At 40.8% G+C, this 23,652-nt stretch overlaps 1 protein-coding gene across 1 annotated transcript; it reads right to left on the bottom strand.

The window, feature by feature from the left end:
- Positions 1-2,591: 2,591 nt before the first annotated feature.
- LOC132999057 (solute carrier organic anion transporter family member 3A1-like) lies at positions 2,592-23,246 on the bottom strand. Its single transcript, XM_061068838.1, has 10 exons — positions 23,088-23,246; positions 19,635-20,094; positions 6,706-6,804; positions 6,180-6,449; positions 5,892-6,056; positions 5,260-5,458; positions 4,302-4,437; positions 4,017-4,189; positions 3,231-3,295; positions 2,592-2,968 (listed from the first exon to the last, which is right to left on the bottom strand). Exons 1-10 carry the CDS (start codon positions 23,244-23,246, stop codon positions 2,592-2,594), a joined length of 2,103 nt encoding a protein of 700 aa, XP_060924821.1.
- Between the last annotated feature and the right edge of the window lie 406 nt (positions 23,247-23,652).

A 23,652-nucleotide genomic window follows, 5' to 3' on the forward strand; every position in this document is an offset into this window, starting at 1 on the left:
GGCTCATTAAGCATGGGTGGCAGCATAAAACTAAATAGTAGTTGACTTAAACTATAAAGGAACTATTTAACATTTTGGGAAAAACACTTCTCAGCTTTCCTGCCAGGTGACGAGGATGTTGACCTCATTACTGTACAGTAAATATGAAATTACAACCAGCAGCTGCTTCTGCTAAATGTAGGACAAAGATGGAAAGATAGATTGGGGGAAACCATTAACCTGGCTCCATCAATAAAATCCAGCCATGAGGGCGTCTATGAACATGTTGTATCTCATTACCCGTACAAAAAACAGGTGTAAAAGCTTTTTATGGTAGGGGGGATTATGTGCATGCCTACTTCTTGGGGTAGCGCTGCGTCGCTTGGCAAGAAAGTGAATATGTATTTCCCAAAATGATAAAAACACTTTCAAACCTCCAGTCTCTATTCCCAAAAGGGATTAACCATGTTTGGAAAAAGAAATCTATTGCAGTGTTGAGTAGCTGGAAAAACATCCATATTTTTTGATGCAAAACATATTAGATACTTACAAAGTAAGCCTGAAGAAAACAACACACTCTACATAAACTGGATATGTCAGAAATCAGAATCCCATAGATAACAATGTGTATTTAAAATCAGTCTCTGCAGTGTGAGGGATTATGAATCAGCTGAGTATTTTTTTCATGTTGACATCACAATGCAGTATGCATTATAAAGCTTTCCCGTGGTCAAAAATAGAATTTGCAGGCCATTAGAGTTAAATGTGTATTTAACCATTTCCATGTCCACCAAACTGCAATGTGTGCAACTTAGTGACATACTGAGTATTTTTTTCTTTTTTATCATTACATGCATTACCAGCATGCTTCTAAAAGAACTAACTCAGGCTGCGTCATGCTATGCTGTGTCTGCTGACAGCTAGCCCACCACCATCATCATGTCTCGCTACGTTGACTTGGCTTTCCATTTAAACGTCTTCGCACTCTCTGTCAGCCTCCACCTGTGTCAGCCCTACTACGTACATGTGTGTACGCTAGAGAATGTTCCCTGCTTGTTATTTGTCGTGTTGCTATGTATTCCATGCATTTCTGCTGAGGGCAGTGGAATTACACCACCAAGTCAAACTGTGTTTCTCTCTCCATCTGCCAATGACATGAGTGACAGATGGATAATATTATGCATTAGAAACAGTTTCAGTTATGCTTATATACCTAAGTCATTTATCCTCATCAGATTTAGGTAAGGTCGTCATTTAAACAATACGACTGGATTTTTTTTTTAAATAAATGACCTTTTGGAAATTGTACCAAATTTCTATAAAGGACACAGGGAAAACAAAGATTTATGTGAAGTAGAAAAAAAACAGTTGTGTGGTTCCGAAACATCAGAATCTTGTCCAGCCTTCATAGCAAAACTCCTCAATATGACACAGTAAAGGGATATGTATTACATACTGGCTCAAGGCTCCTCTTTCTTCAACAAATGTCCCAGAAACCCCTCAAGAACTAGAACAGGACAATTCAACTGGAAGCAAATAAGAAAGACATAGTCATTTTGTAACACATGAACAATACGATCAGTGTAATGTTTTAGCTTTTAAAAATAAAATAAACCTACCCCACTTAGGTGTAAAGTAAATGACCACACTGGTAAAATAAATATTGTCATAGATTTGTCTCCCGTGCTATTTTGTAAAATACTGAACAATGAAGTTAGAAGTGACATGAGATATTTCATTTATTTTGTACTCATTATGATTTGGGGATTAAAGAGAAGTGCAATTATTTTTAAATGCTTTGGAAATTGATTGATTTGGTTTTGGTGTAGAGCAGTAGATATGTTGTCTTTTATCTGTCCCTTATTTCACAAATCTTTAATGATGTGGCTAGAAGAGAGGTATGACCTCTCAGTGTGTTAAAGTTAACTGTGTGACTAATGATTTGGTGGGGTTGTCGAGCCAATTACAAGAGTGAAACTCCCTGAATGGAATGATTCCACTTGCACTACAGCTGTATGTTCTTGAAAAGTGCTAAAAAAATAAGCTAAAATGCTTTATCTGACAGCGAACAATCACATTAACTCTTATTCTTTCTATCTGACTTGACGACCTGAGAAATATTTCCTTCTAAAGGAAAATAAACTGTCAATGAAAAGCTGACGAACAACGAATTTCTGCTTCTTACACAGCTCTGAGTCTGAAGTTCATCTAAACTGAAGATTGTACTAAATCTAAATCTGTAAAGAAAACAATTCTGTTGGTGTCCTGGTAAAATGATGCAAAACACGTTACTACTACATCCCTGTTTAAAATTAGTTGAAGTGTAATTTCTTGTTTCTCTCCCAGTGTTTGCTGTCAATCCCTACTTGGGTGTTAAATAGGTGAAAAAAGCTAAACAAAAACTTAAACATGTATCAGAAAACAAAATAAGAAATTTAGTATAATTGGATAATTTGGGATATTTTTTCCATTGTGTTTGATGTTTGGGTGAGAAGAAGATAAGACCCATACTGAGGACATTCTTCTAAATCAATATAACACCAGAGAAACATTGCACATCAGGTCAGTTGCACACTAACACCTCCAGCCTGCAGTCCCCGTGCATAGCGCCACTATAAAACTGACTCCATGTTGTTGCATGTCTCAGGGTCCTCCAGGTTGTATATGAACTTTGTCCTGTTGGCCGGGTTCTGCGTTATCTCCTTGCCCAAATTGTCCAGAGTCACGTTGGAAGCAAAGAGTTCGGTGGGGGTGAGGTACCCCTCGCTGTTCTTGATGTACTTCCTGTAGTTCTTCCTTAAACACTGCCATGTGGTGGCGTACAGGATGAAGGCAGAGGACTTGAGGAAGATGGCGATGCTGACATAGAGGTGCCTGTAGGCCACGTTGTCGTACAGCATGCACGCTCCCTTCTCACCGCACACTGAGCTCCAGAACAGACAGGTGGAGTCGATGCCCATGCCGAAGATCAGAGGGGGAGGAATGAAGCCTAGGGTTGTGGACAGACAGCAGGTCAATGGGTCAAACAGATAACCTGTTAGAGTTGAGGTTTCCTTTATATTCACACAGACATAGCAATGAAGTCCATTTTAACCAAGATGAAAAATTGCAAGTTTACAATACAGAGTAAAACTACAGGAAGGACAAATAAAATGGTGTGAGAGTCATTACAGAAATGAAATGATTGTTTCTCTGTGGATATAAGTGTACAATAAGACTGGAGCATTAGAAGGGAATGTTGAGTTTCGTACCTATAAGTCTCAGCAGCAGGAACAAAACCCCAAGGGCATAAGACTTCAGCTCTGGACTTACAGTTCTGAAACAGAAAAACATCTGGGATGAGCAAAGTGTTCCATCGATGTGAATGCTGCATCTCAGCAAGCATTCATTTATACTTCAACAGATGATCATCTGCAGTGAAATAATAATTCCAGTTTACTGCAAACTTTGACTGCTTTTGTACTTTTGGACATTATTTCTCTTGGTAGTAATAGTTGCGGAATTCTGCAAACACAGGAAAGTCTGAAATCAGTGAGGTTGCAAACAAGCCACCAGTTTAACCAGATAATCTTGAGTTTGTTACTATAGTAATATTAATAAGAATAAGAATAGTGCACTAAAGAGATTAAATCTACACACTACTGGGAGACAGTCAACTACAAACTAATCTTGATGGTATATGATCAGAATTGTTACTGCTTTAGAATCCCTTCTTAAATCATTATTTTGAAGAGAATGATGATCATAATAATAATAATAATGATCATCATTATTATTATTTACTCATTCAGTAGACAAATATAAGCCACTACTTAGGTCATCCACACACATCTACTTAACTGTCTACTCTATACCTTACAATGTAATTTTTAAGATTAAGACAAAATATTATGTTAGTATTAGTCTTTACCAGCGTCACCTTGACAAATTTCCTCTACACTTGAGATGACAAAAGTGACTGTGACTTTCCAGGATCGCAGACATAAATGCCAACAGCTCCCTCTTGTGGAGATTGTGTATAACCGCAGGTCTCATACCTGATAAGGATGATGACAGAGGGTGTCTGAGCCATAGCTCCGATCATGCTGCACACACAGATAACACACAGGAAGGTGAGGAAGGCCTGCTGACAGCCTGGACTGGGACACTTCCCCGGCAGCGCCACGGCCTCCTCCTCCTTGCTGGATATACACGCGCAGCTGGTCAGGTTCTGATACAAAGACAAGAGGAAGAGCCAAGTTACTCCACTGTCTGAATGAATGAATGAATGTCCGGTGGTTATTCATAATTCAGCTGGTTGCAGTGTTTTCATCTCCACTCACTGGTTTGGTGCAGCCAGCGAAGCAGGCTGAGAGGTAGGTGATTCCATTGGAACCACAGACAGGACTCACAGACGCTGTGTAGCAGTTACAGTTATTGATGCACGGCGACTCAGGTCGCTGCCAGGATCGCAGCGTCCTTTGGAGGAGGTCAAATGTCATGTTAGGGAGGATAAACATTTGTATATGTACAATGTTGACGTCAAATGAAAATGATCATGTTGATCATGCATGGACATCAGTTAATTTAAGATTAAACACAGCCCTCAATCTGCTGAGTAATACACCAAAAGCACAATGTAAACAATTATGCAAAAGAAAGTATTTCTGACAGCTGGATATGTATTTGAGTAAAAGTTGAAAATGTCTGTCATCATATTACAGACACAAAGTACAAGGAGAACACACCTGTTTTCACTGTGGAATTATTAATGTATAATAATGTTTATCATCTTGTTTCTAATAGAATAATTATGAGATAAGCTACATGGTGAGAGAAAAAGATTTTGTGTGATTTGAAATCTCTTAAAAGTGATTTATGAAAATGCAGGGACTATTTTATTATTTTGGGAAATGCACTTATTACTTCTAGACAGATCCAGGCTAGCTGTTTCACCCTGTTTTCATTCTACATGCTAAGATGAGGTAACTGTCTGCTGGCTTTAGGTTTATATTCACCACAAAGACATGAAAGTGGTATTGATCTTTTCATCTAATTCTTTAAGGGTATTTCCAAAAATGTCCAACTATATCTGTAGGTACTGTTATAATACAGCAGGTAATCATGTAGATGGAAATTGTGGACATACAAAAGTAATGATAATAAACAGTCAATTTGCATGTTATTGAAAGTCATGTATAACTGGAATAGTTTCTTGTGGAAAAACAACAGCAAGGCCCAAGTAGAACTGGAAATCCTTGCAAAGACTCCTTGGCCACATTGGCCTTTTATCACTCTTACTCGTTGCCATAGGCCACAGTGACCCCTGCGACTGGTCCGGTGTCACACCCCAGGAAGAGAAAGGAGACGTAGCAGGCAGTGGAAACCAGGTTGACCATCATGGCCATTCGGACGGCGCCCAGTGCAGACAGGTTCAGCTTCTTCACCAGCAGCCCCCCGAGGAAGATACCCAGACAGGCACACGGTATGGCCGTCATACCTGCGGAGAGAAGACAGGGATGTCCACTGTTCCTTCATAAAATCCTACTGGTGTTTTCCTTAGTAGCGTTTGTAAGCAAGATTACACAAAGATACCTGAACGGATTTCAATAAAACTTGGTGGAAGGATGTGGTACGGCCATATGGGTCAGGGAAGAGCCCATGGAAATTTGGTGTGGATTAGAATCAATTTTTTTTTACTTTATTAAAAGTTGCGAATGGGGCACTTTTCTAAATGTTAAGTCTTTCCAAGGAATAATGTAAAAAGTGGATGAAAAAAGTCAAGCACGTGGTGAAGCTGGACTGAAGTCAAGGGGACTGTTGGGCCTTTGCAGGGGTATGTGCTCTACTGTGTGCCATTTTACTTCTCCTTTTTTTTACCTGTATAACCTTAACCTACTTCTTGTTTAATGGTAAACAATTTGCCTGCCTACCTAGCAGCTGATTGGCTGAGGAGGTGGTAAGGTTGAACTGCTGCTCCAGGTATTTGCCAAGGAAGGCAGCAAAGCCGGCAACAACAGCAATCTCCATGCACGCTGCCAGTGTGATGCAGCTGAACACCGGATTAGAGAGTAAGTGCCTGGTGACCCGAGGGATTACTGAATCAATAAAGAAGGCGAAAACAGAGAAAATGGGACAAGAGATAAGGAATTTTGTTATTTATCTTTTTTTTCCAACATTTCTTTCTCACCATTTGCTCCCTCTGTTCCCCCCTTCCTTACTTCTCAGATGCTCACAGACCGTGAGACCACTGTTTATTTCAAAGCCCCGCATGGTCCCATTGGGTTTGGAGCCCTGGTATTCGCTGGTCAGGGAAGGAGGCAGCATGGCCTGCTCACTTTCCCCTCCACCGTCCATGTCCTGCTGGTCCAGTGACTGGGGGAAGCCGAACATGAAGAGGGCCGACAGGAATAGTAAGGCACCACAGAGGAGGAAGCCACCCCACCACGCTCCGATCCAGCGAGGGTCATCTGGGGTGATGTCCAGCTTACCTGAACAAGAGGCAGGGGAGTTTATCACAATGATTGAACGGATGCTGATTTTATGCAGTATGATGACATTTAACAGATCAATGGGATGAAATCAGGATTGATTAGGAGAACATTTTGACTGTTATGTCAATTTTTAATGCTTTTATTTTAATACTATGTTGCAGTATTCTAAATTTGCCTACAGTCAATTAAAAATACAATTATTGCATAGTAAACAATATTATTAAATGCAGAAAAATAATAAAGGCCAACTTACTGGTGTCAATGAAGACAGCATCAACATAGACTTTGGTACAGACGGAACCTAAGATGAAGCCACAAGCCGGGCCGAAAACTAAAGTTGAAAATAAAATACCTGCAAAACATAGAAGGACAGAAGAATATAGAATGTCAGTTTGTTAAAATGAAAAGAGCAACAAACACACAAATTCCATGTTAGTATTACTCTATATATAATCTGCATCTTCTTCAAGTTTAAGTTTTCTTTAGCTTAGTTTAGCTATAAGTGCACTTCACCTGATCATCCAGCAGAGGGAAGCCTTGTATGAAGACTGGAAAGAGTTTATTACTTGACCCGTTAATTAAATCTGCTGTAACATGAGGCATACTACCCATGGAACAATTCTGATGTTAAATCCACAGTACGATTGAGAATCAAATGGATTCTTTTCAAGGTAAGTTTAGATATTGAATCCAAGCCAAGGGCGTTCAATTTCACCAGATGTCTCCCACTGACAGATTTAATCACTGTTTCCCTAATATGCAGCATATAGGTTGCACAGGTTAATTGATCTAAGACTATGTTATCCAGCAGGATCATACATAATCTATCAGGAAATGGGTTCTCAGTGTGAGAGCAGTTGGGAAACAGCAGTAGTTCAATTCTCTCCTATGAAAAGATACTCTGCTTTCGGCCCAGAGGCTGAGAGGTTTGAAGTAAGCAGCAGATTGAGCAGGGCTGTGTGTAAGAGGCATTGGAACTCAGTTGTACAGGCTGGTGTTCAGTGGAACAATGGCAGTGGTTTATAACAAGAGCCTGGCACAGAAAGGCCTGCTCCCTCCTCACTGAGATGACCTTTCAGTTCTCTGAATAGGATGTAATGATTGGTGCTGTGGTTATCACAAGTGAAAAATCTCAGGGCACAATTGCCCTTTCAGTTCTCAGCGTGGTATCTTTCATTTCTACAGAAGCAGAAAGAAAACGTGGATATGTCTCTATTTGAAAATCTGGTAAATCAATGTAACACAGTTTTAGCCATACACATTTTGGGGGACATTTTATTCCCTTTTAGGAGACACCCAATCTAGGATTCTTCCAACATATTTTAAGTGTAATTGTACAATAATTAACACTAATCACTATGTTCACAGGTCCCAACCCTAACCCCCGATGCATATGTCCACCTTTATTTATATGCCTAAAGATGGACTGCCAGATAACAGATAAAACCAGATACCCAATGCCAGGTTCTCATAATAATGTTTTTTAACAAGACAAGGCTTGGCTCCCAGCTGTAAAAGTCTGTACATGTACTGTTTACTGTCACTGATATATCTGACTCAGAATAATACGCTGAAGGCTGATATAAACGTGTTTTCACCCAGCTAAGGGCTAGTATGCTAACATATGTTTACCATTTTCACAAGGGCAGTTTAGAAATTTAGCAAGCTAATGTTGGCTATTTAGCACTAAACACAAAGCCCTTAGAAATATCATTAGTTGTGCACGTTTGTGGTCTACAATATGCCCATTATGGTCATATCAGCATAGTCTCTGATACCAGTGGAGCAGCAGTAAGGTAACAGATGAGCTCAGAGGTTACAGCAGTGCAGATGCTCAAACACTAACCAATGAACAGCCTTGTGTAACTTCCTCTGCCTGCCACTAGGAGTCAAATCATAGACAAACACAGGACGAGACAACTAATCCATAATGTATGTGATGCAGGCTGGCACGCACACACACACACAAACGCACACAGCAGTGAACCAGCAGAAAATGTTGGCTGCCAGCCAGTCTGATCCTCAGTGCCCTGAAGTTGCACGTTCCCTCACTTCCCTGTGGGCACTACCAGCTCTGCTGAGTCCTCCATAGAGTGGAATAACGTAAGAGCCTGGAGTGGATCTCAAAGCGATACTACCGACGTTAATGGTAGTAATAAGCATGATGGAGGAAAATCAAACTTAAGCTTTTTTATGCTGTAACATTATCCTTTAGCAACAGCTGTTCGACACCCACCATGAGAAAGATTCAGGACTGTCTAATGTTTGGACTCAGCAGTTCAACTCAGCAGTTAGTATTTGAGGTCACTTCCTCAGAGATTATGTCCGGGCAGTGAAAATTCACCTTAAAGTTAATGTGAATTTAGCCTTATAATACTATATATTAATGAGTATTATATTACTTTAAAGACATTTAACAAAATGTAAAATAACATTTGCAAAGGTTCTTAAACTGACAAATCTAAATTTCAGTTACTTGTGATAAATGCTGCTACATCGTAATTTGACATATTTTGCAAACAACAGCATCCACTGCAATGATTTTCAAATCATGACGTGCATGAATTTTTAATGCATTGATTATTAATCATCACCGCTGAGATAAGCTTATTTTCCCAGGATTGGTTTATTAACTTTTGATTGCTCATTAGTGACTGAGTGTAAATCTCTGTGGACGTATTGACTGTGTGCAGTGATTGCAGTTCTGCCTCAGTGTAACCAAGGATAGAAGCTGTAGATGCACTCTGTGTTTTCAGTTAGAGCCACAGAATCATGTGCAGCAAGACACTTATGACTGTAAAAGAGTATTTACTTGTGATGGGACAATTTTGTTGCACTTAACACTTCAGCAACACAAACGGTAGAATATCGCATGTGCAGGAAGACAGGGACAGAACACTTGTCTCTCTACAACAAAAGCTAATTTCAGCCAAGACGCAAGAGTCAAAATCCACGACAAGAAGCACTTGTTTCTATTCCTGTGACAAACAGCTATATGTGACTTTGTGTGACAGAAATGTATAATTCATAGTATCATTTCTTATTATCTTGTAAAGACTTTGAACTGTAGAGTCTCACATACAGTTAACTCAGATACTGTTTTCATGTAACCCTGGCAGCTTAGTCTTTGTCTGTGTGACCCAGCCGTTTGGAAATGGCAGGGAGAGACACCCCACTTACACTGAGACTTTGTAAAGGCTCTGACAGTTCCTCCTTGTGTGTAGTAATATCAAGCCAACAGCTAGATATCTAACTGTACAGACTATTTGTTTGAGTACATAATGCCCTGGGGAACTTTTAAAGTTTCTCTTTGCTTTTGTTGTCCACTGAGGCTGATCACATGATACTACACATAAAAAAGATAGAAATGATAATTATATAGAAATGTAATGCTTCTTCTCACAGCCTATTTGCATGTACTTCATATTGGAATCCAATACAGCAAAACAAAATATACGAGATTGTTAAAGGCCTGGAAAATTATGAACGTCTCAGAATAAAATGCAATCATATACAACAGTACTACAAACTACAGCAACAAAAAATATCAGTTAAACGGCATGGCACTCAGTAGAGTGAATACGTTCATCAAGGTCCAACCGTTAAATCATGCTTCACCAGATTTCACACACTGTGATATTGATGTTAGGCCCCTTAATGAGTCAGAATTTTTTTCATTAAAATCCATGAAATATTCCCTGGGGAAAAAACACCTGTTGAAAAAAATGCCCTACCTAAACCACTCAAAACCCTGGATCCACCCACATTGATTGAGATATTCTTTGAACAATGCCACATTTTCACCAGACATCAAAAGAAATTGCTCGCTATTTTTTTTTGGATCGTATTTCATTTTTCATTTAAGTTTTTTGTTATATATCTGAAGAAATTTGTCAAAATTGTATCGCATAAGCTCATGCAGAAAACAAAGACATTTCTTGAGGCCTCACATTTTTAAAAACCCCCACAAGAGCGTAATTGACCATTGCCCATTCTACAACTGCAAACGTCCAGAAAAGAGCTGAGCCAGAGCTGCTCACAGCATCTCAGATGTTACCTGTACCTGAGAAGCAAAAGGACTATCCACCACCCCAAAGAGAGGAACACTACCAAGATAAGAGCAGCAGGATAAGGAAATCTAGGCAGAATATTATCTAAAAACTGACAATTAACATGAGTAAGAAAGCAAATATATAATCGGGATATGTGTAAAAAGTCCAAGAGATGAGTATTGGCATAGAAAACACAAACTTGTATAAAGTAAGTTGTTTTTGCATCATAAGGAAAGCTTGTGTCCAGAATTGTCCTGACGTTGAAAAAGATGCTTCTTCAGCAGCAGCTTGCAGTTCTCTTTCTGCAGCAACTCCAGTAACTACTTAATACTAGTCTTGTGTTTGACGGCCTATTTTTTACCTCAACATTTTTTTGCTCAAAGTGGCTGTAATTAAATTATTTCAAATAACATTAAAAAGGGAGAGACTGATTCTATTTTGATTGTACTGCTTACTGCTGATAGATTCTTCAAGTTTTAAATACATGATCTGTGTTTAGTATAGATAAGATCTCCTAGATTCACTGTGAAGTTGTTTTATGTTGTTTTATGTTTTCTCTAAAGTGCCCATAACAGCCACACTCAAGTGATGTAAAAACATAGATTGTATATGCTTGAGTCAGGTCCATACATGAAGGCTCTTATTGGTTGGTCTGGACTTTTAAATTATCATTTCCCTTCCAACAAAAGTAGATTTGCAGCCTAAAGGATTTCCAGTCAACCACTGTTACATTTTAGAAGGAGAAGTTATTATTCGTATTCTTAGATGCGAATGAGAGTGTGAGTAAAAGGCAGGTGGGAAAGACTTCGGAAAGACGCAGTTAGCAGCTGGACAAATCTTTTTCTTGTTCTCGTCTTGTTTTCCGGGATATTTCGTTTACCACTTTAATGTGAGGGCTGAGCAGGGCTCCTGTGCCGGAAGTACTGGAAGTCTGAAAGCTGGCATACTCTTTTAAAGCCCTCTGTTCAATAGGTGAAGTATGTATATTATGGTCAACTTCTTATTTACTTTTATATATATATCTTGCTAATTTATTATACGTAAAAATACAGAGTCTTAAAATACAATTATCAGCTGATAAATTAATTACCAACGATGTGTGGATGGGGATGTGCCGTAGTGACAAAAACTGTCACAGAATAACAATACAAATCCAGTAGTTCCAAGCCTAACCTGATGGCAGTGCCGTCCCCTCATCTGTGCATGTGCAGCAGTAATGAGTGCAGCAGAGGCAAGGTCAAACCGTGTGAGACAGGGCTCCTCTACCTGGTCACACTGCCAGCACATGAATAATTTCTCACTCAGACTCACATTATGGCAATATTCAATCACTGGTACTTTGTATCTTGGCAAAGGTGCTCCTAAAAGGTGCACACATAAAACAACCTGAGCCGGACCTAACGGACAGTGCGTGCTGAGTCAGCGTCCATTCCTTCCTCTGCTGTCCTACAGTGGAAGAATAATAGCTGCACTAGAGTGAAAACGCTTTTTGCTGCAGAGGACTCTCAACTTCAAGCCTCACAGAGCTTCATTATGCGCATTACAGCGATGAGTAGAGGGTAAGTTATGAGGCGGGGCGGGGGGAGGGGGACTGACCCAGAGCTGGACCCCTCGAGCTCCACAGGCTCAGCTGATATTACACTCAGTTGACACAGCTCTTTACAGTACTTAATTACTGTGTTGATTCTGCCATTTGGCACACTGCTGCAGGTGTTAAACATTTCTGCTGTAGCTCAGTTTAAGATGATGTGCACATTCAGTACAATGAGAAGGTCCAAGGGGGGTTTGCTAGCTTGTCAAAGTATTACCAATGTTGCGAAAGGTATAACGATTAGCTTGACTTAACACGCACTTGCGCCAGGGAATTTACTGGCTCTGTTAAGCTGCACAGTGCTTGGAGCAAAATGTATGTGAATGTGTATGAATGCACTTCATTTTTTACTTCACAGATTAGTTTCCAAGAGGAGAAATCTGCTTTTGTCATTCAACAGAGAAATGTGAACTCGTGGACACCCAATTAAACCGGAGGCATCTGAATAGCCCTCTGAGTCAATGCACAGTGGTGTTGCAGTGGTACTCACAAAACACTAGAATGTACATTCTGTAGCAAAACAAGATTTACATCTTCCATTAACAAGATACAAACATTTTCACAGCACCACATACTAAACCCCATTAAGATGTAAAGCAAAAGCCATACTGTAAAAATGCACAGAGCATGAATACTCTAATTGAAAATGTGTTTCTGTTTGATGCTCTGGGAGTGATACAATAGATAGGAGGGTTAGTTGCCTTTGCCTTGGGTATCAGTCAAGCGGTAGACAGCAATCAATAATCTAATTACAGTCCACCCTGTACATTATAGTCAACACAGCTCAGGAGCAGGTTGGTCTTTCTCTGGGAAGCCATTTCCTCCTTTTATAAGGTATTTGGCAGAGCTGATCTAGCTGCAGGTTAAATATTAAATAGACGCTCGAAACTTCCATGTGGATAGATACAAATAGATATTTGCATTGGTATTTACTACCAATGCCAACTTTCTATTAAAAAAGGAACTAAAGATGGCAAAATACAGTAGGTGCGCTGCATTGTTCTGTTGGCCTGTCAGTCAGTTCGACACTTTGTGTAGACTTAAGTATCACAACTATTAGATGGATAGCTGTTAAATAGTATACAGCCAGCTAAACTACAATTGTGGAAACCTTCTCTCAGACAATATTTTCATGGACAATAACCAGTAAGAATAACCTCTTTACCCTTTTTGCAGCCTGCTTTCTGGCTCACCCTGACTGGATGCACACATATAAGAACAAAGGTAATGACGGAGAGCAGATAAAGGATAGGTGCATGCTGGGGGACTCTATTACTCCCAATGTCCTCAGTCTCTCATTGAGGCAGTTTTGGTTTTGGCCACAACACAGCAGCCTCTCGTCTATCATCTGGTTTGTTAGTGACCCCATGGAGAGCAGCTGATTTAATATTTCATCATCTGGTTAGATGTTTGCTAAACGACTCCTAACTGCTCCTCTGTCGTGTTGCATTATTCAGGGGGTTTCTTACAATACAAATGTGTCTTCACACATCAAGCTTGTCAAACCCCCCCCCCCCCCCCCCCGCCCCCCCTTTAGACAAGGAAAAAGAAGCAGCTGAAATACAAAGTTGCACATAGCTCATACTGTAAATACTGTATAAGGACGGGGCTATATGCATTTAGCTATAGCTATAACAGAAGACCCAGCAATCACATTGTGGGAGGTAACCATGGCAATCAACAGGCCTGGGTTGGCAATACAGGCAGTATCTCTGGGGGTGGTGGAGAGAAACGAAAAAAAGGCTATCTGTTAGTGTCAAAGGAAGAAGCTTGGGAGATGTTAGACAGTTTCTTACAGAAAAACTAAATCCACTTAGTACTGAGCTGGTACATATTTTACAGCAGTGGACATGTTACCAGAGTCTGAGTCAAGATTTCAGTACAAAATATAGTGTTTGCATGAATAAAAATTCAGTTGAGGGGTAGAAAAGCTATAAATAGTGGTACCTCTTTAAGGACTGTCTTTGGTTGACCGACCACACTGTCGGATCCAGTCATCACTGATCAACAGTTTTTACACTTAAAGTCCAACTGAACAACACAGTTAATTTTAACTTTAGAGCAAAAAGCCATGCCATAATCTAGTTTTAATATTTTGATCGGTCAGAATTTGGAGCAGATATTCATGGTCTAAAGAGAGTAATCTCGGCCAAATTTTGGTCAACTTTTCCTGTAGAGCAACCATCAGGTTGACATTTGATATTAAATATTAATCTCCATTTTAGAGATGTTCAATGTGTGGTTTTACTCATGGGTTATTACGTTAAAGAATAAAAACTTATGAGTATTGGTATTATAATTATTCACAACCACAAAAATTCCAAAAATGAATATGAAATAGTAACCCAGCATCATTCATTATGCATCACCATCAATCATGGTTAATTTTTGTCCATCACATTACAGTCACACACACCAGCACTATTACATTTGGACTGTGACACGCTTATAAGTTACATCAATGCTACAAAAATGTGGAGAAAGTCAAAAGGAGCTGGGCGATAAAACAGTAAAGATAATAATCGCGATATCAAATTTCCTCTCTAGAAATATAAGACATGGTCTCTAATGTTGATAGAACTCATACCATCCATGTTTTGATAGACAACACAAACAGCCAATGACAATGAGAATAGCCCCGCACTGAACCAATCATGTGACTGGAATAGAGTCAGTATAGATTGACACACAGCACAGTGTAGGAGCATGTAGCACACATGCTAATGTTTCGGCTTCTGCAGAGAGGGGGACAACTCTGCATAGATTCAATGACAGAACGTTATTGATTCATGTTTTCCGCCATGTTCATAGTTTAAGCGGTTTTAATCCTCTGAATAATAATAATTAAGTGTTGCAGAAGAATAAGCAACGCCACGTTTATCCAGGAACATAAATATGAATCCAGCAGGTTTTAATAAGGATCAGCTCTACGTGTGATTGATTAAAAAACATCAGAGGAGCAGAGTCACTTGTTGACCTACGCAGAGTTATGTGCCTCAGTGAAGTGTGGCTGATTTGTTTTATATCATTTTTTGCCATATCGCCCATTGAATATAAAAACTTGCTAATATGTGAAAACGATCCCAAAGAAATCCCATTTGAGTTACAGATTTGTCAAAGCAACCTGGAAACATGAAAAATATTAGTAACCGATGAGTTGTCTTTGTTTTTCTACTATGACTGATATTAGCGTGACCTGCATGGTAACATAGTAAATCTCACTCAAAACTCAGTACATTCTTTAAATGTTCTAAAATTATAGAAATATCAAGTGTCTAACAGTCTAGCATCAGGCATCTGGTATGAGTTGGACTCTATCCAAGCAGGAGGTAGGGTGGGTTGTGTGGTGCTGTGCTAGCCTCATTTGCTCCCCATCCTCTGTCCGTCCCTCTCTTCCTCCCTCTCCCTCTCCTCTCCCCCCTCCTCTCCTATCTGCTCCTCTCTCCGTGCTGCTGGCAGAGAGTGTACAGATCAAAGCATGAACAGTACAAACCGCAGGCCTTCTCACCCTGCAAGAGGTCTATACTGAAACGCAAGCAGGAACAATACAACTGGCCAGGAACGAGCAGAGATGACTGAGAGGAGGTGCAACCAGCCTCACTGTGGCCAAAAAACTAGCACTTTAAAGCACATAGGTGCTTAATGATGCATTAGCATGGTTGGATAAAAAAAAACTAAAGCATGTACAACTGCTTAATGTCATGTGTACACAGTGGTTGGTTGTTATCAGTTATGGCTGCATGATGTATTAAGATGTTTTTTTTGTGTTAAATGGATAATTACAATGTGCACAAAAAAGTCAAAAGGTAAAACAGATGACAATTGGCTGTATGAGCTGCCTCGTGTGACATCAGTGTCATAAACTGTAATGTGAATAATTACAGTCTACAAGGACCAACGGACCAGGATCAGGGACCGTCGTGACTCGGGTTAGTTAGCCGACTTTGGCTGTCCTGTAGCCAACCTCCAAATATGGGATTTTAGGGCTGATAACAATAACCAGTGACTTCCTCCGCCAAGGAGTAAATGTTTTCATTGGCATTTTTTTGTTTGTTTATCTGTAAGTTAGCAAGAGTAGCAAATGGGATGACCATAAAACTTGGTGAAATGATGCATTATGGGTAAGGGAAGAAAAACTGAGGATTTAAATCCTGTTCATGTGATCCACTACAGACCAAGTACCAAGTAAATATGTTAGATTGGAGAGAAAATGTTGTACTGCAAAAGAGTCAACATAATAATATGACAAGCAAAATATAGAGCATGCATTTGTTATTGCACAATGCTCTAACCTTATTTCAGTTTCTTTGACTGTTTGACCTGCTGTACCAACCTGCCTGCCATGTGTTTTATTTTGTTTTTCTACTTATATGGACCTATGAGTCTGAAATAAGGCTAAATAAATAGTAATAATAATACAATCTGATGTACATTTTTGCAACACATTTTCTCAGTCATCAGATAATAATAATAATAATAATAATAAAATATTTAATTAATTATTATAATAAAAGTACATTAACACATATTTCAGATATGTTATCAGATAATTCATGTGCTGCGCCAACATCTTTTCTTTGTTTTAGTCATAATAGGAGACTGTTGTTTCTTCTCTCTAGTCCTCTGTTTCAGCCTCTCCATCTGCCCGGATGGAGCTCTGCTACTCCCTGGTCGCCGAGCAGTTAGAGGAACAGTAGAGAAAATCCTCCCTGCTTCTCTCTGTACTGTTGCCTTGACAACTTTGGCAGACAGACTTTAATGTGTGTTATGTCAGCCTCTTAGGTGTGACCACAGTACTCTGCTAGCGGCCTCTGAACTTGTTGGGGACTAAAGTGCTTTGCTCAAGGGCCCCGACAAACGAGAGGCCCCACAACCACAACTTCCCTCTCAATAATGAATACAGGATATGGGTTCTGAAATGGTTAGGTAGTTACCTTCTGCTCACAACCTACTGTTAAGGTAGGTTTAATACGTTTTTTATGTAATACTTATTTGTTGAAATTACCGTGCTCTCACTGTCCATGATTGGAGTCTTTAACAGCCGAAGAGACACACACCACTGAAGCAGAGACGATAGACACAAGTTATTGAGCGAGTCACAGAAAAGTTGGCTTCCAGCAGTTGTCAGACAGTGTGAGTTCAAGTGTTTTGGGGCCATATATTTGAAGAGGGGGCCGATGGAGGGGCTGGGATGTAATGGTTGCATTCTTGCTAAGTGTAGCCTGCTCTTTCTAGTTTTTCCAGGATTGCCAACCCTAGATATTATTTTGTCATTGCAACAAACACAATTTTTAACAAATGAGCTGTTTCAAGACACCAGCTGGTAGAAACAATATCAAAGAATGAAGCGTTAAAATGTATCATCTGTTGTTGCATATAGCACCCAGGGCTGAGACTAGCCTCTAAATACAATGCAACATTGTGGTGCATTAAAGTAGAGCAAAATAAAGTATTGATAGGCTCATGCATCCCATAAAGTAACTAACATGTTTAACAGCCAGCGATATTTCCATCCATCGTCTAAACTAATTATCGGAGCAAATCAATACAGTGAGGTACAGTAGCTTAGAGACATGTCGCCTGCTGGATGTAGAGGCTGCACAATAACATAACAGTGATAGTAGCGTGTTTTTTATATGTAAAATTTCAAAAAAATGTGTTACGGTATTCTTATTTACAATCTGACCAAACCTGTGAGTCACATTCACTAAACAGGACCCTGGCACAAGGACACACACACATACACACACACATACACACACACAAGCATTGATGCTGCATGACACATGGGTTCCTTCTTTGGGCTAGAGGAGAGGGCAGGATAGGCTGAGGCTTGATACTGTTCAGAACAGGCTTAAGCTCAGTATGAAGAAGTCGAGCTGAGCAGTTGGCATGAGCTGGGGTATTAAATGAGGCTGAAGAAGTTCAAGCAAGTGAGTCATCAACTGAAACACGTCCACTTTTAAGTAAATCAAGGGACAAATGTATCACATCAGCAAACATGCTGACTGACAAGGGATCTCTGGGAAGTCCGCTCTGGAAACACCACAGCACTCAGCACTAAGCTCTGGGGGAGCACTTGGGGTTAACATGATAATTTGCATTTATCCTCAAAGAATTATTTTTAGATTTTTCCTTTTCATCCCTCCTTTCCCATCATTTGGAGAAGTTACGCAACCCAACAGGCTGCCATAACTCCCAACTCCTGTTCTCTCTGTCACCTGCTCCACAGGATGAGGATACGTCGACCATTGTCCGACTAATTATGACTAATTGTAAAGACTATATCTGTACATTTGTTTAATATAATATTGCAATCTTGTAATTCTGAAATTATCCTCTGTTCATTACTGACATTGGATCATTTAGTTCATGGGTGAAGGATTCATTTCACAATCATGTTTCAGTTATGCCAACATAATCATCAATTTACTTTGATAGATACTGTGATTATTCAGGTTTTACTGAGCCAGTAGGCATTGCTTCTTATTACATCCAATGTCAACCTAAGAAGAGGACGGAAAAATCTTGCTGCCAGTGGATTTTGCGTTCAGATTACGAAGATCTTTTCTGTTTGTATTTTTCTAGGACTTTTCAATCACACTCTTCCCCCAATACGGATAAATGTAAGGACCAGTGTTGTTTTGGATGATGTGGTCAAAGTTACTCTATGCATTATTTATTCTACCCCACCTGTGCACATCCTCTGCTGCGGAGGGACAGACATCTGGTGTTGCTGACTGTACTAGCATCCAGCAACATGTTCAGCAGCCTCTTACATGCCAAATTTGATTCCAGTAAATAAACAGTTTTCCTGAAAAAGAAATGAGCATCAGGTGTCACATGTCCCATCAAAGACCCCAGAAGAGAAGAACAACACTGTGGAGTAAACCACTGCCACTGTGACTGCCAGGCTCAGGATTTCATTCACTTCTGCACAAATGTAACCACTGTTGCAGGTGGAAATTACAAATCACTTTGCAGATTTCAATCGTCTCATTCAGATTGGCTCATAGATTTGTAGTCACTTATGATACAGTTCAAGCATTAACACTGCTGATCGAAACACAACATAGTTTAATCTTTACAGATAGAGAAATTAACACTAGTTTTGTGCTGTTTGGTCCGGTTCAGTGTCGAAATCTGAACTGGCTTCAGTCAGTGGCTCATCTTTTTAATAGTACAGCGGAATGATTCATTAAACAGCATATTGTTATCCAGGTTATTAGCTCAGCATCCACCCACTTGTAACACATTCATCACATCACAATTGTTTCTGTGGCTTCTGTGATCTTTGAGTCAGCTTTCTACTATACATGTATCACGGCAGAGCTGACGAGAGAGCTTTTAGCCAACAGTGAGGGCTGCTCCAATGTAAGAAGCTGTAAATCCACTCAGAGATAATAAAGATGTTTTAGTTTAGTTCCTCAGTTCAGCTTGAGGTTATGGTAAGAAAAAAGAAGGTTGCTCATTTTAAAATAAAACAATAGCTACTATGTAAATAGAATTGTGTCTCTGTTGTAGCTCAGTGGGACTCACCTATATACAGTGAGGAGTCTTTCCTGTGGACATGGTCGTCGATGTAGGACACTCCCAGAGGCTGGACAGGTGTGGCTCCGATGCCCAGCAGAACCTGGGCTCCGATCAGCAGAAGGTACATCATGTTGGTGTTGGCTCGGTTGCCACATTTAAACCCAGAGTCTCGGTTTTCTGACCTGGAGTTGTTGGAGCAGATGTCCCTGCCGTCCTCGGCGTGCCAGGAGTCTCCGGCCTCATACTCATACTGATGGGTCAGGAACTCCGGCAGGGCGGACAGCAACGCCCCAAGAGCCATGACGATACCACCGCAGCCAATGAGGCGGGGCCTGTGGGCCTTGGCGCCAAAGTAGCTGACAAACAGGATGAGGGCCAGGTTACCGATCTCAAAGCTGCTGGCGATGACGCCCACATCGGCACTCTGCAGGTTGAAGCGTCTCTCCAGAGTGGTTAGAACACTTACCTGGTGGAGAGAGGGAGAGAGAGCAAGACTTATGAAGTGTTTTTACAACCATTTAGGACTGTCGATTAAACCACAGCCACTTATTTTGTAGGGTTTATAAATGTAATTTTATATACAGTAGTTATTATTTTTGTGTAAAGTATTGAGGCAGAACATTTAGCTGCAGGTGGTATTCAGTAGAAGGGCAGTAGTATAAACCCAGCCATCTGCCATTCCCCCAGAGCTCGTACCAGCCACTAGTGACCTGTTGATACCTCACAGAGGCTGATCCGTTCTGCGGGCTGTTCTGCTTCCAACATCTTCATCCCCACACTCCCCCGCCTTCTCCCAGAACAACCCCGAGGCTAAGCTGATGCCAGCCCGGAGAGAGGGGGATAAGTGCATGTGTGTGGCTTCAGGCAAGAAACCTGGTACAGCTGCTCTAATTATGCAGCAGACACAAACACATTGTACCAGCTGTGTTCTCGCTGTGTGTAAGCGACACACTGGCCCTTACATCAACTCTGTGCTGATATAGGACTCACAAGTTGAATTGAATTATTACGTTTTGTATTAATCATCCATCCACAGCTAAAGGTGCAGTATAATTCCCAAGACTTCTTGATTTTACCATTTTTACGATGATTATCCAGGTAAATAAGATGGATCATGCGTCATATCCATTAACTTTTATATCAGTATTGCCTATCCTGTTTTAATCTTTTCAAACAGCAGCGAAATCTGAATTTCTAAGTATTGTTTTCATTCTTTATTTACTCAATAAAATATCGCTCATTTAATAAAATGCCTGTCAACATTTCCCAACGGCTTTAATTCTCTTTAATTATTAAAACAAATAAAAGCTTCAAATTAACAATTTAGCAGTTGGAGAACAAAAATATTTGATAACAAGTTGTTGATCAACTAATCATAACTCAACTCAATTGTTCTGCTCTGACAGGCAATTTAAGTACTTTGTATGAAAATACCACTTCTAATTTGTCAAGAACAGCCCACAAAGCAGCTTGTACCTCATTTGACCTTTCTGTAGTTTTTCAAGAAATAGATTGTCTCTGGGTAAACTAGTCCTACATCTACAATATGCATCCATCAAGGGTTGTGCTGAAGGTAATCCCAGCTGACATTGTGGAAGAGGCGGTCCAACCTGAACACCAGTCCATCACAGGGCAGACATCGACAATATGTTTATTAAGAGGCAATGAATTCTATTAATGCTGAAGGTGAAATGCCCTCAACCTAGTTACCCTGTCCTTTGCCTGACCTTGGTACGCCACCAGAGACATCTGGACAAAGCCAGAAAACTGCTGAGAAAATAATCAATGAACAATCTGTACTTCATTTCTGAAATGTTGAAATGGATGTCACAGTTCTTTTAGTGGAACGTTGGGCTAGTTGTGTTACCATTCTGGCACCACTACAAGATCATTAAACTAACTACTGTGAAAATGACTTTACTGAACATTCTGTTTGTGTCCAGTGTTCTTGCAATATTCTGACACAGAGGTCACAACCTCTGGACAACAAGACAAAGACTTAGCTACTTTTAAAAGTTGCATGTGGGATCACATCGGATACTGAAGGAGAACAGCCACTGACCTTCAGCTATAACAGCTTTCTCGTGTTACACGCCTTTAGGGTTTAGTTTTGTTTTAAGGTAATTTACTTGTTAAAAAACAATTATGCATTGAAAAGAAGGAGAAAATAAATGGCCACGGTGAACAAAAAAAGTGGCTGAGTGACAAAAAGACAGGAAACAAAAGATGATGACAAACAATATTTTATACAAGAGAGGGCACACAGTGTTTCTGTAGTGCTTTAGTCTGCAGAGGGATTTGCTAAAGATGCACATTTGTTTTGGGATGCTGCCTTAAAAGAGAAACTTCCACTGCAAGAGCATTTTAATGCACTTTAAACTTGCGACGTGCACAAAACATGTTTTAACCAAAATGTGAAGTATTACTGTCTATATGGCCATATTTAGGTCTTTTGCTTGTTTTCCTGGACTGAGTCACCCTTTCACGTTTAAAAATGCTTTTCCACAGAGCTGTTATAAGCATTTCTAATGTCTTTCACTGTAGCCTCTTAAAAGCTATAACTCATAAAGTAGAGGTGTTACATTCCTGACATCAATATAAATACGTTCAGCCCCATCCTCTTGTCAAACTACATTTGTTAGTAGTATCAAAACATCTCAAATCAAGTAATTATTTTAGAATGCAGGACAAAATGGAGAATATCCCTTGTTTGTCTGAAGAGCTCCCTGAATACAATGGTTTAGAGATCTACAGGAAGTGTTTGGGCCAATTCTCTAGTAAATGTCACCACAGATGCATTACCGGCTGCTCTGGCTGAGGCTTATTTGGCAACACCATAAAGATCAATCATTACTATCACAGCCTTTGCAACGAATCTTCCATCATCTGAAGCACATTAGTGTTATTCTGTCACAGATAATCCAGTGTTAAATAATTAGTTAAAAAAATGCATCTTTTCTTAAATTACAAAATAAGGTGTTGTCTCTCTTGTGGTGATCACGTCATCTCCTATAGGCCTGTATCCTCCAGAGTCAAAGGCCTCCTGCGCTACTGAAGCATGTGGCTGTAGCATGAGCCGGCAGACTGGATGCGCCAGTGTCCCCACCGGTGTTTCATAACCTGCTCTCACCCTCTGACCGTACATACGCATAGAGAATTCTCCAGCAACAACGTGGAGCCGACGGCCGCGGTGACGCGCTGTGTGTCGTGCGGATGGTGCATAGGCCTGATGGATCATACGCAGCAAGTCATCAATCAGTGAGAGCCCCGCGTCCCGCGCTCACTGGACGATGGGATTATTCTGATGTGATCGGAATAACATGATTATTAGCCGCATCAGCGCAAGCGCCGCGTCGCTACCCGCCGTCTCCCTGGGAAGGTTTGAAGGGCGCCGGAGAGACACCGGGAAGCGACGCGTCTCCTCCGCACCAGCACCGCGGCTGTGGCACAGCAACTCACCAGATAGGCTCCCACCGTGCCCTGAGCCAGCATGAGCGCGCACTCCGACACCAGGAAGATCTTGATGTTGGAGAAGCACGAGGTCTTCTTCTGGCTGTCATCCTGCTCCGGGTCGTCGGTGCTGCTGCGCTCGGTGCAGATCTGGTTTTTCACCTGCATCCTTCGGCTCAGGCTCCGCTCGGCTTGGACGGCATCAAAGTGAACGGGCTCGGTCCGGCGGAGCGCATCGGGCTCTGGTGACGAGCTGCACTGCAGAGGAAATGCGAAGCTGCTGTCAGGAGCCCGTCTAGGCTGGAACACAGGGCGAGAAATACTGCTGTCCACTCAGCATTACGCACAGTCCGTCAGCGAGCTCTCTTCTTCACCGCCTGTCCGGCCACTGCCTATCGGCTAGATCATATTTAAATACGTACGTTACGCATGTATATGTGCGACGGCTTCTCACAGCCGACGTATAGAACTACAGGATGCTGCCTCTCTCACATCCGGGATGTTGCATCTCCATCCAGGAACAGGTGCTGGTTTGGCTTCACCAGCCGATCTGCAGCCCCGCATCCTACAGGCT

This window comes from Limanda limanda, chromosome 3 (assembly GCF_963576545.1).
Source record: "Limanda limanda chromosome 3, fLimLim1.1, whole genome shotgun sequence".
Taxonomy (NCBI): Eukaryota; Metazoa; Chordata; class Actinopteri; order Pleuronectiformes; family Pleuronectidae; genus Limanda; species Limanda limanda.